The sequence below is a fragment of the Rhea americana genome, unplaced genomic scaffold (genome assembly GCF_003343005.1).
Source record: "Rhea americana isolate MKP2758 unplaced genomic scaffold, rheAme1 scaffold_259, whole genome shotgun sequence".
NCBI lineage: Eukaryota > Metazoa > Chordata > Aves > Rheiformes > Rheidae > Rhea > Rhea americana.
In genome coordinates, this window is record NW_028186378.1 from 850,791 (window position 1) to 870,361 (window position 19,571).

General features: G+C 41.5%; 1 protein-coding gene across 5 annotated transcripts in view; it reads right to left on the minus strand.

Annotated features, from left to right (window-relative positions):
* Window positions 1-19,571, minus strand: part of AGAP1 (ArfGAP with GTPase domain, ankyrin repeat and PH domain 1) — a 384,866-nt gene that overhangs the window by 129,839 nt on the left and 235,456 nt on the right. For all 5 annotated transcript variants that reach the window (XM_085307476.1, XM_085307474.1, XM_085307475.1 and 2 more), the window contains one exon: window positions 11,831-11,935. In XM_085307476.1, coding sequence (XP_085163602.1) covers window positions 11,831-11,935 — 105 coding nt within the window. The remainder of the gene's footprint in view (window positions 1-11,830; window positions 11,936-19,571) is intronic.

Consider the following 19,571-nt stretch of genomic DNA (forward strand, 5'->3'; position numbering starts at 1 on the left):
TTTTCCCAGCTGTTTGAGAATTATTTACAGCAAAAAAGGGAGCCTGAACAGTTCACTGGCTGAGGAAGCAGAGCATTTTTGCCCAAAGAAACAAAGGAAATCTATTAACAAAAACTCACTTCACTCGTCGCTAGGCCAAAATGCACAAAACTGTTTCATCTATAAATTATCAAGTTGGCATAACTTTCTTGTTCAGTGTCAGTTCTTCACAAATTAAAATACAATAACCAGAAGATAATTGAGCATTTATTGCTTATGGGCTCTAAAATGAGGCTTAATCAGATAGTGACTAAACCTCAGCATGTACTCTTTTTAATAGGCACGTTTTATTTAACATACAACAACCAGTGTATTCCATTTAAACTTGATAATGAAGGGTTTATTCCAAATTCTTCAGATGAATAGGGTATACAATTTCCCTGCTATCCTGCCAGCTTGTGAGATGTGACAGGGCATTATTAAAGCACTTTTAATTGAGAGTAAAACAGGCTTAGGTGAGCTATAAACAATTCAAGAGAGTAAGCGAATGTTGGCAAACAGGAAATAAATACACTGTAGCCCATACTATTATTATATGAAAGTGCCCAAACAGAACAGATGCCACATAGGTATTAATGTCAGCTTAAATATTTATAGGGATATATCAAATGTAAATAATAAGGACTCTTTCATTGTGTGCAAGATGCATAGCGATAATCTCCGCATTTCCCCGAGGAAGAAGACAGGAAAGCACCAAGTTGCCCGTCAGCCCAGTATCCGCCCCCGCACCCATGCCTTCAGATCTGCGCTCRGGGAATAAGAGTTGAAACTACAAAATAATGTAGCGGCTTCAGAAGTGCAATGTATGGTTTGATCAGATTAGAACAGATGAGGGTCGTGCTGTCATCTGGAATATGCTGCGTTAAAGAGGAGACAGCAAGCCTGATTTTGATATGCAAATGCTACAGATATAACTCCCCTAGATGTTAGTTGTAGAAAATGCTGATCCAAGAAAAAAGGGGAAAAAAACCCTTTAACAAGGCATGAGGGTAATTCAAAGCCAAGTACTTTTAAACAGCACTTAACAAGTCCCTAGAGCCCACTCAACAGCGGGCCACCCCAGAAGTGCCATCTTCTGCCCCTCAACAGCTTGAAAAAGTAGTAATTGCAAACCCATTTGCATTTTTCTTCTCAAGTTGTCCATGTTCATCATTTAGCGACGCCAAAAAAAAAAAAGCGAACAGCAAAGCGCGGGGAACCCTCCCCAAAAGCGTTGGGAAGAGGATAACCGGGAACCCATGTCCCCCGCGCCCCTGCTCTCGCACCTTCGCAGCCGCTTGTTTTTTTACATTTCACTCCTAATTATGTTGCATCTATTGCCATACACTTAATTAGCTGCATTAATGTGATTTCTTTTCACATAGTCAAGCAATTAAGAGCTATGATTGAGTTTCATTCAATTAGCCTCAACAAACATGCTAATTGATGTCCCAGATGCAAATGAGGTGCAATGAGAGAAACCTGCTAGCAATTGAGATTTGTGGCAGAGAGACCCCCAGCTCCAGGCTTGCTGATGGCAGCACCACTTACCACGGCTACCACCATCCGCAGAGCCATGCCATTAGTGCCTTTGTGTCCCAAAGAGATGCCTGCAAGAATAACGGGTGGCACAGAACCCAACTGACAGCATCTCAAATTCTCATGGCCATGGCAAGCATCTTCCTCCAGGTCGGTAGGCAGKTTCGATCGTAGAGCACCGCAATTTCTTTATCTCAGGACCATAAAAGGTATCCAGTTCATCTCTGAGCTTGTGACTACATAGGTAATGGCCTACAGTTATCAGTAACTGGCRACTTAATCTTAGTCAGCTCGGGGGCAATGCGGCTTCTTCGAGTTAAGTCCAGGACACATCAATCAATCAATAATCCCCAAAACCACACTCACTGTATTGATTCTCATGGCTTTTCATCCCAAGGTTACCGTTAGCGATTTGCTCAAATATAGTGCTGCTACGGTGTTAATTTGACTACTCAAGGCCATTGACCATTATCTACAGGACTAAATAAACTGCTAAACTATCAGTGAAAATCATAAAAMCTACATTGACTGAAGATGACACAAAACGCTATTTGACAGCATCGCAAAATGAATTGCCCCGAGTAAAAAGACACGATGTGCTGAGACACAGACTAATGTAAAGCAAAATTATTTTAGTTCTTGTCTTAATACAGCTCTTCATTTATTACAGCAGAAATTAAATTAACCAATTAAGTCAATAGAAGCTTTCCAGATACACAAATTGAGCAAATGGATATGATTTTGTTCTCTGAACAGACCTACCAAAAAGAAACACTGCTATTTCAGGGTGCCCTTTTTGTTTTCAAGGCCGAACATGCTGGCACACATCACAGTGGCTTCTGATTGCCTTTGATGCCAGAAAAGACAGTCTGGGCCACAAGCTGGACCCAGCCTACGTGATGCTTCCGAGCTGCCTTCTAATTTCTCCAGGAGAGGGAAGGGAAGGATGGAAGAGCTGCCTGGGCAGCTAAAAATGACATCTTCCACACCTGTGCTTAATGCTGCTGCCCACTTAGACACCTTTCAGGAGAGAAAGAACCAAACTGCGGGGAAGGCAGGAGAAAGTGCTGCTTCCAGGGAGCTGAGAGCTGAACGCAGATTATCTAAGCCCACCACCCTTATTTTAAATACACTACCAAAGAGTATGTAGCTGCCTATTTCCTGCCCAAGAGATCCATAATGCACGGCACTCATGTTAAGTGTGTAACACTTGGGATACCAAAAATATTACTGTTTAAGTCTCTCCAGAGGTGGTCCTACTACAAGAGACAGTCATCTTTGTCACTGCTCAAAGAAAATGCTCATTTCTACTACCTAGGTTGTATTTCAAAAATAGTGTTTCATCACCAGTGCATTATAGCAAGCAAATGCACATAAATGTTGAATTACTAAAAGAAATATTTATCATTTAGTATCTTGAGGACCATATTCCCAGCRATTTGCTTTCTGTGCAACCATCTACATGCCAGATGGGAGTAAAAACCCCACTGCTCGTATAATTAGCATCCTACTCTTGATTTGCACACTTGAAAAATATTTTCAAGGTAAAAGAAAACAAGACCACGAGGAATGAGGGCCTGATGATTCTACTCATTTGGGTTTCCACCACACTGAGATGCTCAGGTGGGTCAGTTCTGGCAGCCTGCCTAGGTAGGAAAGGTCAGCTCTGCTCTGTGTGGCCCAGCAGACTGAGTCAGGCTCTTACCCTTCAAACTACTTTGGACTGCACTTATGTCCTGGGATTGTTGCAACATATTCATCTTGGCCAAGAAGGCAGAAGACAACTAGGACCTCCTTTGGCTGGGTTCAGTTGGTCCGCAGAGTGCACAGAAACTCTATTTGAATTGTATCTTCTACACCTTGGCACTAGTTGAATAGGATTCAAACTTGATGCCAAATCTCTGCATCTGAGGATTGCCACTTTTGACGGGTTTCTTTTTAAAAAATTTGCTTCATCTTATAGAGCTACACAAGGATGCAGCCAACCATGTTTCTTCCACTATGTGCCTGGCCCAGTAACCCTCCTCTCCTACTGGTAATGGGTAAAACAAAGATGCTCCCTGCATATGCACCTTTCCATTTGTTTAATGGTACAAAAGTGCATTTTCAACGCAAGTAAGAACATCGAACAAGTTTCTCTTTTTGATCCGTTAGGCTCCCGACAAGCCCATTTTTCCRCCACCAGGAGCTGGTCCAGGCCCACAATGGACAGATAAAAACTCTTTCACAAACCTGCCATTGGTATACGCCATGCTTTGGAGGGGGAGGAAAAAGACCTTCATCTTGTGCTAATTTTTCCCCTCTCCAACTGCACACGAGACACACAGGGCTTAGTTTACTGAGCTCCAGACAGGGTTTCCTGATCGGAGGTAAAACAGAATGTAACGACACACAATTACGGAAAAGAAAGTTTATGACGGCACCTGACGATGGCACTTGGGAAGGCTGCTGGCAGCCGGGAGCTCAGGGTGGTGTGTGCTTTCCGAAACGCTAGTCCAGTTCAGTGCACCGACAGTAGGAACCTGCACGGCCTATTGTTTGCCCGCTTTTGTACAAACCGACCTCAATCCCCTTCCCCCAAAATCAAACCAAAAAAGAAAAATCAAACCCCAATATCCGCGCAGACTGGTAAATGGCCCAAGCCCTTGACTTTTTTTTTGTGCGCACGCGGCAGTCAGACGCTTTTATTGCAAAATGCCGTCTGGAAAAGATGCAAAACAAAATTGCTAAACTGCAAGAAGAAGAAAAGAGGGAGGGGGGAAGAAAAAAACAAAAGGCCCCCTTGCCTTTGCTTATTGAGTTCAAAGGCATAACATGCAGCACCCTGCAGCAAATGGGAAGCTACACTAATTTTAAAGCCATAAAACGCTATAAAGCGCCCTGCGGGGCAGGACTACACTSAAGCTAGTTGCACCTAAATAAGACATGGTTCATTTACTTCGCAGCTTAGCCTAATGTAATCATCAGCGGATTTCTAGCCTAGAGTTGTAACAGGCAAATAGCCGATACTGCGGCGGCGACACTCCCAGCCATTGAGGGGCCGCAGCTAGATTGCTGTTGATTAGAAAATTTTTCAGTTTTGACAAGCGCTTAATGAACATAAATCGCTCCTTGATTGGTTTCCATTTGGGGCCACAGGCACACCTAAGAAGAAAGAAAAGTCTCCTCCAAGTCCTCTCCCCGCCGCTGGGACCCCCGCCACAAACCTGCAGTCCAGTTACAAGCCGCAGTGGAATACGTTCCTCAAACGCGCCTGCCGCGGTAGCCATCCTCCCTCCTCACATATCAACACGGCCATAATATCCTTCAGCACCACAACAGACAGTTAGTCTTGAGAAAAGCAATGAAATGTTGTTTTCCAGGACAAACATACAAACAGGAATGCATGCTGGAAGACTCGGATCACCCTAAAGCACTCGGTCCTGACAAAAAGAGGGTCATCTTGAATCTGTTTTGTTCAAATTAGGAATCAAAAACATTAAATCTGAGCCATAAAAAGCATTCACTATCTCTACCTTACAATATTAATCCATTCTTCCCATGTTCCAGGGTCTGAGAGGAAGGTGGGGCAAGACTTGCAACACAGGAGTGGTTTCAAAAAAAAAAAAATTTTTTTTTAATTGATCACTCATTTTCACCAAATTTTGAAACATTTTCTGTTTGCACATCTCTTCCAGACTGTGGAACAAGAACTGTTGTAAAAGACACACCAGTTTTACCATCCTGAGTAATTTATGAAGCATTTATACCCACAGCAGTTAGCTCTGCTGGACAGGAAGCTCTAATTTTATAAACCCCTGTGATTAATTAATAGCTTGGCTTTTACTATCCAAATTGCAACTCTTTCAAATACCAGAAATATTCTGGAACCACAGCAAAACACGTTTGCTGTTCCTTACTCCACATGGCAGACTTGCACAGCTCTGCAACTAACAGTATTGTATTTGCTACTATGTCCTACCCTAATGACGTGATAAATCTGATCCTGACCTCCAAAATGAAGAGTTTCAAAATTAAAAATGCTTCACAGCCTCCTTGTTTGTGCATTAAGTGACCTGCAAAGAGCTGTAACAAGTCCTGGAAGTGATTACAAGAAGTTAATGTGAATTATCAGTCCTCCTTTCCTTCACCATGGACCATGATTATATATTTTAGCAGTCTTTCACAGCGTAGCTCATTGATCATTACACAAGATCCCAAGGAATCCACAGTCTGACTTTTCACTCTGCGGAACAGATGCAATGGTCCTTTCAACCAAGTCTGTTTCTAGTTCAAAGGGACACTGAACCATTGGGTTTCGGGGAAAAAAGTTATCCCAAATTATATGTCTGTCTAAAGGACTGCTAACACCTAACACGTCCTCCTGCCCCAGTACTAAAGTTGTTCACCCAGACTTACCCCCACTGCACTGCCATTTTCATAAGATGTAGTAGTTTTCCAGTAAGCTATAAGCTGAATGAGCAATCTCCTCCAGCAGCTACAGGTGTAATACTTTCTAAAAGCCACAGCTAGCTCTCTCTCTGACCTTTTACTTTTAAAACACAGTTGGCTAAGTTTCGTATTTAGTATCTTTACAAAAAAAAAAAAAAAAAAAAAAAAGAGAGAGTTACAACAGCATGGTTGTAAGGCTCATTCTTTCCCTAAAGGTTGATTACCCTGTAGTTATTTCTAGCAGCCACATAAATTCACAGTGAAGTGTGCTAGAATTAAGAAGTGAAAGCTCTGGGAAATTCAGATCAATAATGTTAAAAAGGAGAATGTTGCTCTGAACACTGCTTTGATAAAAAGGCTTCCCAAAAGAGTCTCAGTTGTGGCGGGTGGAAAAATACGTTACCATCAACTCATCACCTGGAATGAGCAATCATTATACACAGATGCAACTTTTCATAACATTTTAGTTTTCTATCTTAACCAATGTCTTAGGCATTCTAATGGACATAGTAACTATAATATGAACCTAAGCATTAGCTGCTTCAAACAAGTTTATCCTCCTCACCACTTAAAATATACCCTCATTTTTGCTCTGTGCAATTTGTTCCCATCACAACTCTTTCAAGAGGTACAACAACATCTCAAGCAATAAAGCAGAAAAACACAGGTATACCACATGGCATTTTAGAAATATGAGTATTTCTGTGGAAGTAACACAAACGCCACACTTTGGGGGCTATTAAACAGCCTGAAGTAATGCACAGCCTTGAAAAGAAGGCTGAACCCAAATGAGGTCTGTAGGCAATTACTCACGAACAAAAGCTTATTTGTTCAGAGCAACAGTCAGCTCTACAACGAAAGAGCCAACAGGCCAAACAAAGAAACTGTCACACCCAACAAACATGAGATTCTCTAGAAAAAACATATAGGAAAGACAGGACTCCCTTTATTTGCAAGCTGACTGTCTACATTCAAACTTTCCAGGAAAATCGTGGGAACTAACAATGGTCAAAAATATGTTTCAACTGCAGCTTTAAGTAAAGCACTAAATATTATGAAGCCTGTTGGGAAAGGCATATGGATGAGCAATGCTGCCAGGTATTAATATTGATGGCGATTTCAAAAGCATTCCATTTGTCCTAAGAGCTCTAGCCACTTCCTATAGGAAAAAACAAACAAGAAAACTCAACCAAAAACTCAGCCTACTGCCCCCAAGTCTCTGCAGAACTTGCCAGCCAAAGTATTGTGGTTGCATTATATCACTTTCTGCGAAGGTGTATCTTTAAAATGTATTGTTGAAGCCCTTGTACAAAGTTTAACCTAGTATCAGAAATGACTCCTGGCCATGCTGAAGTTGTACCTTTTTTTTGGTTTGTTTTTTTTGTTTGTTTTAATTTTTAGATATACACACTTCACTGGATGACAAGAAAAACATTGCGAATGCTTTCTTTTGAGTTAGCTCACATAAGCTAAGTCCCAGTCAGCACTACTTTGAAGAAAGGGGTTTAAAATTATGGCTACTGTCAAACAAATTGAGTAGACTGGTTGCATTCACATGCTTCTCAAGCAGATACAGGAGAGATTTTCCTCCTCAGTTGCTGCAACAACCCTACACACCTTGGCACAGATCGCCAGACTCGATCAGTGAGGACAGGAGCAGAATTTAAATATCAGGATAATCTCAGCAGGTTAAAGGAAACCCTGCTGTATATGGACATAGTATGTATATACCATGGATGTTTTAGTTAAGCTTTAAGAGATGGTCACCAGACCTTCCTTCTGATGTGTTTATGAAGCTGTTCTTCCCTCATAAATGCTATGCATTCATTTGAATACACACATCTAGAACAAACTAAATAGAAAAGGAAAAAAACACCTTCTCTGAAAAAGCTAATTTTTCAGTATTTTTTTTTCCTTCATAAGCAAGGGGCAGTGATGATGACAGGGATATAGGAGCACAAATGGACATTCACAGCCCAGGCTTTATCATCTACTGACATGTACATACATCATACATGTATGATGGCAATCCTCCAGGAGAGATATGGAGGCGAAACATCATCAGCGATTCCTCAGGCTAAGACTTACATAAAGCAGCCGTGTGGAGCAGTGCCCAGCAGGTATCCTGGCGAATACATTTCAGGAGCCCTTACACATGGCATGCTGCCATTAAAAGCCAAGAGATGCCTAGACAAATTCCCACGAGGCCCTTTGGGGAGGCTGATGCTGAATTTGTCGGCCCGAATTTTAGTCTTCCACTCAATGGCTATACTCTAGAAGTATAAGATGAATAGGAAGCTCGGGTGAACTTTGAAGCCTGAAGGTCAAAGTGCTCTCTCATTATCCCCACCGTTTTCTATCAGCGTAGCTCCAAGGCATCCCAAGGGAAGAGAAGGTTTGAGGCTCTTGAAAAAAAAACCTAACATGACCAAGTAAGAAAACAGTAGGGTGCTTATGTACATATTTTTTCTTTCCCCGTTATTCTCTTTCCCCCACTTTCTTAAAAAGGAGGAATATCCATTTAGCTATTGTGTAAAACGTCAAGCTGGTGGCATTCACAGTTACTTATTTAGCTGGCACAATGCAGCAGTCATTTCAACATGCTACCCTGCCAAACCGCCTTGACCCTTCCAGGGATACCTTGGATGCTAACTTGATTTCCACCCTCATCTCAAAAGCTTTCATTTTGTAACCTATCCTTTTTTTAGAGAGGGACAACAGTGCTGATTTGTGCAATATGGAGACATTCACTGTAATAAAAAGCATCTGAGCAGCTGACACATCTGACAGTAGAGACAACTGATCCATTTGGGGCCATATGTCAAGCAGTATTTAATACAGTGCTCACTATCAGCCACTAAATATTTTAATAGGTTCTCCCAATGCAAATTTTCAACCAAGTCTTCCAGTCTGACTCAAGCCACAGCCTAGAAAGACCAAGCTATTTCTAACCTCATTTATTTCTGCCACCACTAGAGGCCAGCCCACCATACGCTTCACACACACACACACACACAAAAAAAAGGGGGGGCAAAATTTTGTACAATCAAAATGACCTGCCTGCTTGCAATAACTGAAGATAACTAAGCTGACAGGTTAATGTCAAGCCTTCTCTTGAGCTTAAGAAACTGACTTTAGGTGATTAACAGAAATACTTTTCTTTCATGTTGTTTAATGGGAAGGTTGGTAAGAATAATGCCTTTCATTTTCAAAACATTACAAAGCTGCTAAAGCAGCAATTCAGCCACAACATTAAAAAAACACAAACCAAAAAACCCACCTGAGAGTAAATACAAACTTTCTGACTTGGCTACTATAAAGCTTTGTACACATTGTAGTGAGAGCCCAATTGGCTTCAAATATCCAGTCCTACCTCTCCTTCCCACTGTGGTTTACATTGAGCAGAGGAGATGCTACTTAGTTTCCAGCCCTAGTGCAGAAGACTGATAAATAGAGCAGCACTGGGATAAAAATGTCAAGTCCACCTTACAACGCTTCTCCAGTCCAGGTGGAGACTGACTCATAACACTGCTTTGGAGCATGTCAAAACAGGGGCAACACCATGATGAATTGCAAGGTGCAAAAACAAAGCACGTGTGCAGTAACTGCCTAACGTACGATTGACTGACGGATTAAGACCACTCTACAGGGTTTCTTTCTGACAGCTAATTGGCAATAAACATGCCATTGACAGCATCGACACACACTACGGAAGTAGCATGGTCACTCTTGCAAGGCTAAAGTCAATAAGTCATTCAAACTGCACTGTTTATAATATAAATGACATCATCGAAAGACTTCAATGTGAATGAGCAGAAGCTTAGAAATTCCTAAGAACCGGATTTGGTGAGGGTGTCTTGAGAAGCCTCTGGTTGGGTACTATGGTTTTCCCAGCAGTTTCTTGTGAAGTAGGAGATGAGCCTGCTCGATTACCTGCTGAAATACAGTCAAGGCCAAAGGAGCTATTCACAAACCTTGCAGACCTAGGAAAAGAGGTCTGAGCAAAGGGCAATAAGGAGATGGCTACCTTTTTCTTAGGGAGGGCACGAGCATGGTGAGGGAGAGAGGGAAACAATTACAGGCAAGTAATTACTTCTTCTTTAAATGGAATCTTTCTGATCTCCAATGGATTTACCTCTAATCTCAAAGTAATTACCTCTAATCTCAAAGGATTCTCACTCTGGGGGAGACTAAGTAGCTCCGGGGAAGCCTGGAGAGAACCGTTCTATTGTCTGCAATAGGGATGGGAAAACTAACACATGTGCATGTCCCTGGGCAGGAACAACAGAGCCCCTGGACAAAGCAAGGAAGAGACCTGGGTGCAGGCAAGAGCCGCCTGCCCACTTCTGCCTTCATGACCCACAGCTGGCCATCACAGCCTGAGGGGAACCAATGCAGGAGGGTCACCTCGAACACATGCAGTACCTGTGCTTCCCTTCTGTGAGCAAAACCAGTGCATAATTCGGGTATTTCAAGACTACTCTGCTGCAGATTTTCCAAACATTGGAGGTGCAAAGGCAGCATCTCCTCCATGGAAAAGAACAGTGGGGGGGCGGGGGAAGGGAGAGGACAAATCTTCACTATAAAAAAGAATAAAATCTCACTCTCAAGTGCTGAGGGACATGATTTCTGATGGAAAGCAGCAATGCCTTGCAGCTAGTTATCACGTAACTTATTAAACAATTTTAAAGAGACATGGAAGCAACACCAGAAGCTATGGCAAAGCATTATTAGGGCAGGAATTGAGACTGAAGTCTTGTGCCAAGCCAGATAGTGCTAATATTTAGCAGACAAGAACACTAAGTTGGTGCAACCCCAACTGCACTGTGATTTTGAATATCTAAACCAAAAGTTGTCTTTCAGATCCACGTGCAGGTCTACAAGGCCCTGGGCACATATACAAAAATGCATCTGGTTGGAACTTTGATTTTTTGCTTCTGGAGGAAAAAATTGCCCATAATGAACCAACAGCTTTAGAAACAACTGGCCAAAAAATTATAAAACTGGCCACCCTTGATTTTCTGATGGGCTTTGTTATTCAATACAAGATCTTATATGACTCTAAAGTCCTTGATGAGGTTCATGAAAATGTTTTGTGTTTCTATTGCTTGTACTAGAGAATGAGCAGAAGAGGCTGGATTGCTCAGGAGTTACTGAAATGTAATCTTCGCTTTGGCTCTGTCTTCCGAACTGACTGGGCATGGAGTAATCACTGTCAAATCTCATCTTTTCTTCTGTGACCAGACCCAGGAGGTACCAGATGTGCTTGTGCCAAGTCAGATGACTATACTCCTTCCACCCATGGATTGTGCTACATATGCAGAGCCACAAACAAGATCCAAGGGCAGAAACAATATTAGACACTAACATAAAAATGCTTTATGGCACATATTTTCTTAGCTACCTCATTTCCAAAAAACTATTCATAATTACTTTCTTGAATAAATCATAACTATTGCACATTGACAAATACCAGAAACTTCCTCACTATTGACTGCACTTAGGACACTTTCCCTTATAAAGTACATTTGTTGGTGGCAGTGCTTCTTAATCCCGGTATTGACAGCAAGACCACACAAAGCATCAGCAAAAAATAAACACTTAAACCTTTTCAACTGCCTCTGGGATTCAAGTTCCAGTGAACCTGAAGTASCCTAACCAGTCCACCTACACTTCCACTGTGGAAGTTTATTTCAGATTGTGCTTTTGGGGGGGAGGAGGGGGCAAGGCAATAAAGGGAGAGAAAGAAGCTTCTCCACCCAAAAGGGCTTAACAAAAACATGAAATTACTACTTTCTCAGGGCTTGACATCTGCTGAATGTACAGGGCATGGTGTACTTACATGCAAACTAGGATGATAGGTCAGCACACCGTTGTCGCACAACGTAACRTATTTCTTCTTCCATTCTTTATTCAATGACTTGCCACTTCGTTTTAGCAGCATACCCTGTTAAAGGGGGGAAAATAAGTAATTAARTACTGTTTTGCCAATGCACAACTATTTAAGACATGGAAAAAGCTAAATATAATTGCTAACTTTTTAGTTATGTCTTCTCCTACATGTTGCTCAGTGTCCTTCATCTCTCCCATGATACACCTTTTCATCACCAGCAGCTCCAGCGCTTACAATTTTAGAAGCAAACGCTGTAAGTACAGTTTTATAAAGTCAGTCAAGTGAAGAGAAAACACTGTATCAATACTGGCTTTGTCCAACAGGCGAATAAAGCCCCTTTGCATTGAATTACATTCCTCAGAAAAGTGTATTATTTTAACGTGACACGGAGTAAGGTTACCCCCACACACTCCACAATGATAAAGATAACAGTGCATTTTTGCTAGAACTCTGAAACAAATATTACATCTCGGGACGAGTGAATTTTCCAAGCAATCGTGGCTTCTGCTCACTTCAGCACGCACTTCTTTGACCTCTCCTATACGTGGATGCCTTTGTTGCTCCAACTTGGCATCTCTGTACACACGGCGATGCACAAATTTGTGTTCTGACTCCCTTTTTAGCACAGTGACGCTGCATGGAAACTCTTCTAACCATCCACTGCAGCAAAGAGGAACAACACTAGTTCTGGGCAACAGCAGCAAAATGAAAACAGAGCTAATGAAAGAATTTTTCCAATACTTTCTGGATAACTTAGGTGACCTAAACGTAATGAGAGAAGGAAGGCAGGACAACTCATTTTCCCAGAAACCACATCTGATCTAAAAGCTACTTTGAATTTTACCAATCAATGGTTCAGATTAAAAACCATCACGTTTAAATGTACTGGAATTACTCTACAATATCAATCTGCTCTCAGCTTAAAATAGAAGTCACTTTTATCTAATGTGCCCTAGCATGTTTAAGGTGGTATATCTACCTATGGTTTAGCAACACACTTCCGTAGGAAACTAATTTCCAAAAGCAAGTCTTTTCCTAACAAATGCATACATTTGGTCACTGAAAGACTTAGTGGATTAGCTGTCAGGCAAGTTCTTGGGAGGGCACTGGTGTACTGACTCCACTGTACCACAACGCAGGTCCAACTCCATCTCTGACATGACATTTTAGTACAAACTGTAGTACCACGAGTATGCAGTAGTTTCAAAGATCAAGTTCGAGGTTTAAATAGAATCATAGAATCAGTAAGGTTGGAAGGGACCTCTGGAGATCATCTAGCCCAACCGCTTACAGTCCTTTCAGTAAAACATAACCAGGAATCTGAACTAATGTAACTTTCAATTCTCTTATTCTGATGTAAAGAGTGTTTCCATTCTAAATAAACTTAAAAAACAGAAGGAKGGCATAGAACAACAACAACAACAACAGATGCACTATTAAGCATGCTGTTCCTAACTATCATTGAATTTTGGTTAAAGTGGGAACATCTTTAGAAGAGCAAGTTGTGCTATATGATTTCTCACTAAACACATGGCTTAATAAAATGTTGCCTCTTGAGACCGAATGCCCCAGCCAGGAGCAGACAAGAATCAACTCTGGGCCATTATGTGACCAGATCCCTTCCAGAAGGAGAAAAATCCCCAAATCCAGATCTTTAACACCCAGCTAAAGCCCCATGCCACAAGCTAGCTGAATTAGTAACTCTTTTTTGCAACTGGAAAGATGACTCCACATGGGAAGAAAAGATAAAAAAAAAAATAAAATAAAAAAACAAAAAGACTTCGTAACTGCCCATTCCTGGACAAATACTTTGAATACAGGCCAGGAGAACCACCCTTGGCAATTCAAAGCAATCTGTGGATGGGACTGCAAACACAAGTTTGCATCCGGCCACCAAATTAGACCCTAGGACAAACTGCAGCTTTCTGACCAGCCAGGGATCAGGTCTCGTTTTTTTGTGCTGTTCATTGCTGCATTTAGGCGGCTCAACCTCAAACTTTCAGCAACCCCAACGGGCTTTTGCGATGGCTTCTCACAAAAGGTTCATCGAGCATGAGCGGCGCATCCCAATTACAGCCTTCTGGCGGGTACAGACGTTGTTTTCTTCTATTAAAAAATGAAAGCTTATCTCTGCCTTTGACGCGGCTGTTTGTCTATGGTAGGTGATCTGCCGCTTCACCTTTCCAGTCTTTCATACCTCACCTACGGTCCGTGTGCTTGCATTTAGGAGGACCCAATTCTAGTTATCGCTGTGCTACATGGATCAAAAATTACTCTCCTAAAGCTGTTTCCCTGCATTGGTTCTGCTATGTTTGTTCCTTAGATCTTTTAATGGGAAAAAAGCTGTAAGGATTACACCAGTGATCTTTTTTTAAAAAAAAAATTTTGAAGAAAGTAGAAATATATTTCACACCTTTTCAACTGTCCCGTCGTGACATATAAAACACGTCACTCCTTACGTGATTTCTGATCCATGCCAATTATAAGGTCTATAAGGTCAACAAATTGTGATGGTATTTTAAAGCTTTCTACTTTCACAATTTTTATTAGACACTGGTTTTGTTACTGCCCAGGTGTGAATTAAAAAAATCTATTTTAGGGTCTAAATGAAGAAATTATTTTCCAAAATGGGCATCTTACCTCATTTTTAAAATTCCATTCAACATGAAACATCTCACATCTCCCCATTTATGTTTTACTAGCAAACAAATCAGATTTCCCAGACCATTTTCTTTAGGGACTACCCTTACATAAAAGAATAGATTCTTGTTTTAGGATTAGGATTAAATCTTGTTTTAGGATTTAGCATTAAAAATACTTTACAATACCTATGGAGAAAACTGCTCTGAACACAAGGAGCTAACGTAAAGAGTTACAAAGCCCAGAAGCACGTACAAACCATGCTTTTTTTCCAAGGCCAGAGACTGTCACTTTGTCTGTGATAATTATATAGAATGGTCTTGAGAAATGCTCTTAGTATTGGAGTTTAGATCAGTTAGAAATGTACTTTAACATTAACTAAACCTAAAGCAGAAAAAAAGCCCAGATATGACAAGAAACAAACAAAAAAAAAAAAATCCACAAAACCTTCACTTGTGTTGATTATGTCTACATTTAAGCTCCATCAAGTACTTTGCCTAGGAAACCAGATACATTGGCTCCCACTGACCTTTGCCTCCAAAGCAATTTAGAGGCATCTTGGGTGTATCTACAGTGCTCCAGAGTCAAACAGGCCACATATACCCACAGCATATTGTAAAAATCACATTTATTCTCCCAACTATTCAGTAAGGGACTTTTCTGAACTAAGTAAATCAACTCAAGTTATTAATCAGATAACATTACTTATCCTGACTAATTTGTGTCAAATCTTCTATTTGCTACAATTTTTCCCCATGGAATCTTAGCACTACAGTTCAGCATTGCTGACCTAAGCCTCAAGATTCACTACGTTAAGAATTTAACACCTCCAATTTGCTCAAACTGAGAAGAATTTAACACTTCAAATTAAATTTTACCACCTTCCCTCCAAAACTGCAATTCTGAAACTAATGGTAGAACACTTCTCCTACCAGACAGCACTGCCCGTACTTTTAATGAGCAACGGGAAAAAATACTTCAGCTAGAGTGCGCGAACTTCACTTCTTGAGTTTCGCTCAAGGAACTGCATCACTGTGCAAATAAAACCGAGGAACTGTCTGTATGTATTGCAATCTCTTTATTAGCAATGTGCATGCTACATCTAGTCCCAGGAGGTCACTGCAAGCCAAAAGCAATGTTAAGTGTACAAGCTTTAAATAACTTACAAAGTTAATGTAATGAATGAAAGTATTATCTGAAATCCATCACTCAGTGGCTTGCTGTAGCCTCAAGCTGTGATAAAACACCACTCATAAATTTATATTAAAACTCTGTTCAATAGCAATTATTTACCAACAAAGATTTATTGATTGCATTTGCTGTTAGAGACTGGGGCCCTAACTGAGTCAATCAGTTTATGTTGTTGGGCTTGAGGGCACCAGGAGAAGTTACAGGCTGCTATCAAGCTCTGCATCCTGATCGTTACTGGGAGAGTAGGAGCAGCTAATGAAAGGCCTCCAGTATAGGATTGATTGGATGTAAGGTAAAACACCACTGGTCAAGGGACCGCTACACAGAATACAAAAGGCTCATCTGAATACGCAATAATCAGCTGAACTTAAGCACTTTTGGATGCCTTCCTGTAAGCTACAAACCTTGCCCACTTAAAACAACAAATGAACACCAATTGTGAAATAGTTAGAAATTTGTTCTAAGGAAATATTGCAGATTTTAAAGCAGCAAGTTATCAGCATTCAAAAGAGCACCCCTCAAAAGTTGCTTACTACCGCATCAGAGATGCTGATATGCAAGCGTTCTTCTGGACAGGTGGTGACAGAAGAGACTTACATGCCTCCTGTAAATAAACGTAATCAAAATGCACATCTTAGCTGTTAGAGATGGCTACAGCTCTGGCTTGGCCCGCAGAATTAATGTACTATGGAGAGCAATATACTTCACACTCCCAGTTGTGCTTGGTTTTATTTTTCCACTTTGCAGCGGCCACAAGAAACTTGAGTCTGTCACTAGCAGCATATTACCAGTGATCACAGGCTAGATGACAACAGATTTTCTTCATTTGCTCCAGCTATAGCTCTTAACTTCTCTTTAAAAAAAAAAAAAAAAAAAAAAAAAAAAAGGATTTAGTACATTTGGTTTTTCTTAGGATGCCAAGATAAAACGGCAGTGCCCTGGGTAGGCCAGCAGAGCCAAGGCTGCATCTCCAGTGACCACCTTCAGGAAAGAAAATTTGATACTTCCTGTTCCTTTTTTCTCTTGGTACTTGCACCACCACCATGGCTGAGGTACTAGCACTCTGCAAGACTTTTTTTTTCCTTCCCCCCTCCTTAATTTTTAGCCAACCCCATACTGTTACCCTGATGCTGTTTTGACAGAATGAAATATGTAATCTTGTACTTAATCATTAACAGCGTAAATTCTTAATTTTCCACTCAGGTCTCCAGTTCTCATAACTATGATTAGCAGCCAGCAGTTTTATGAATTTTATACAGCTCCATCATTTGCATCCTGTTCATAGAAGAAAAAAAAAAAACCCATACTCTGAAAGACCTCGACCCAAATCAACTGCAATGTCAACTGCTTATAGTCAAGAACACGAACAACTCTTACATTTGAATTCTGGTCAAGAACCCTTCCATCTCCCCTAACACTACTAACTTTGTAAACAAACCTTGACGAACCCTCCAGGTTTGCAGCACTAGTTAGTCAAGCTAGCAGTACTAGAACCAATCTATATTCTAGCAAAACAAAAATCATCACTTAAGAAATTATTTCTTACTTCCAGAACATTTAACTGGAGCAAGTTTCTAGTCCTGAAGTCCATTCTTCCAGCATATGATAGATAACTCAGAAATAGGAAGTAGGCAACCAAATCTCTAGAGATGCAGCAGCAGCTCAAAATGCCCACCATTTCAACTTAGAATCATAGGGACAGAAAGTGTTTTTTTTCCCCTAATTTACCAGATTTGAGCCTTCATTTCCAGGATCTGAAGGGAACGCTGGTTGGTCTTTTGGATAATTAGCTACAAAACTGCTTAAACCTTTCACAAAGTTGGAAAACTGTAGCAAACATCTCAAAAAAGTATAAGGGACTGGGGATCCAAAGAATCACACACACACACACACACAAAGCTACACGAAAACAGAAAACTTCCAAAGAGATCTGAAGACCGTAGACCTCAAATACTCTCAAACTTCAGTTTCTAACATTGACATGGCATTAAAAAAGTCCCATATATTCTTAAGGCAGTCAGACAGATGGAGGCAAAAGCCTGCCTTAAAAACCTGCACTACAGTATTCTCCAGAGTTTTGATACAGCTTCTAAACACACTTTTCAGCCAAGAAACATACCCTAAGGTAAGAGCTGTCCTATCCATATGGATGTTATTCACAGGCTTCATGGTCTTGGGGATAAATTATAAGTTCAAAACATTGAACTCAACTCTTCTAATATTCTCAAAGCACAAGTAACACAGGGTAACTGGTAATTACACCGTAAGTGGTTACATAATGCTGAGACTGATTGCTCCATCCAGAAACAAAAAAAGGGGAGAAATCTGACTTGGGAACTTGGGACAAAAGGCTAATAGTTCTGCTAAAATTTGACCAACTTATCTGCTTACAAAAAAAAAAAAAAGAAAAAGAAAAGGAGCTAAACTGAAAATAAGGTTTACTCAAATCATTTGAGCACTGATTAGGCAAGTTTCACACTCCGTTTTAGCACCTGTGATCGAGATCGTTGCCTTCAAAGAAGGAGGACTACTGAACTGCTCCAAGAAACCTCACCACCAGAGACACAGCCAACGGGAAGAGCAAACTTCCAAAGACAGCGCTCATCCTTACCGTGTTTTTGTTTGCCCCCACAGCTCAACCTTTGGATTTTGACCTCACACCCTAACTGTGGGTAATGCACAAGCTCTTCTGATAAGCAGCAAATAATTTTAAGTGAAGCTTTCACAGCTTGCAGCTGTTTGAGGAGGTAGGTCCACATTTCCAGCACATCACAGGCACAGATTCCTCAGGATCTTGCTAGTTTTATTGGGAAATACTATTGGTTTGAGAAGGTAAGAGTACAACGTGAGCGTACTGCAATTCGCAGAGCATGGAGCAGGAAGCCATTGCTCGGCACATGGCGTGCAGCCGCCCGACAAGGAGACTCCTCACTTCAGAAGGCAAAAAAGAAATTGTGCAAGAGGTTTGTTCCCATTTACACTGTCACAAAAAGAAAGAGAGAGAGAAAGAAAAAAAAATCACAACTCTTAATAGCCTCAAGTAGCAGGGTTATTAACCCCTTGGCATCGGCGGTCGTGGTTTGCCCTCACGCTGTCGCCAGTGCTAACGCAAAACGTGCTGTGATGCGGAATCACCACGTCTGGGTCAGAGAACCAGGATGCCCGGGGCCCGCGGCAGCCGCGGGGCGGCCAGCGGCGCGGGGCTCCGGTTGAGCCGTTGCCGCCTCACGCCGCCGCTCCGACGTTGGGGTGCCGGCCAAGTCACCGCCCGTGCAAATCAGCTCAGCCAAAAACCGCAGGAGAAAAAACGATCTTGGGAGAGCGACTCGGTGTAAGCAAATGTTACCACGTGGAGTGGCTATGGCAGAAAATGCTGGAACAGGAGAAACACGGCTGTAAAAACAGCTCCGTGGTCAGGCAGGAAAAAGTAATAAGTACAAAATTTCCCAGGCTCTCATTACAGTGGCACTATGTCCCCTGAAGCCTCCAAAATTTTCTTGTATTTTGTATGAAGTAGGGATTTTGGGCGGGGGGGGGGGGGGAGACGGAAGAAAAGTCACGAGAGAAAGCCATGAAAAGCTTAAAACCCGCTTTTTTAACTTTCTCTCCTGATACTATAGTGTTTCTATGGAAACATGAGGAAGACCACTTAAGAGAAGCTGCTTTTTTTTTTTTGCTTTTTTTTTYCCTTTTTTTGGAGCCACGTTTGGCACCTTCCCCCTCCCTCGGACAACCTATTATTTCACAAATGGATGCTTTTTGCAGCGCCGGGGATGGGGAGGGGGCAGAAAAAGACGACTGGAGCTTTAACCAGTTCCCCTGTGGGGAGCTTTAACCAGTTTCTCCCCCCCCCCCAACC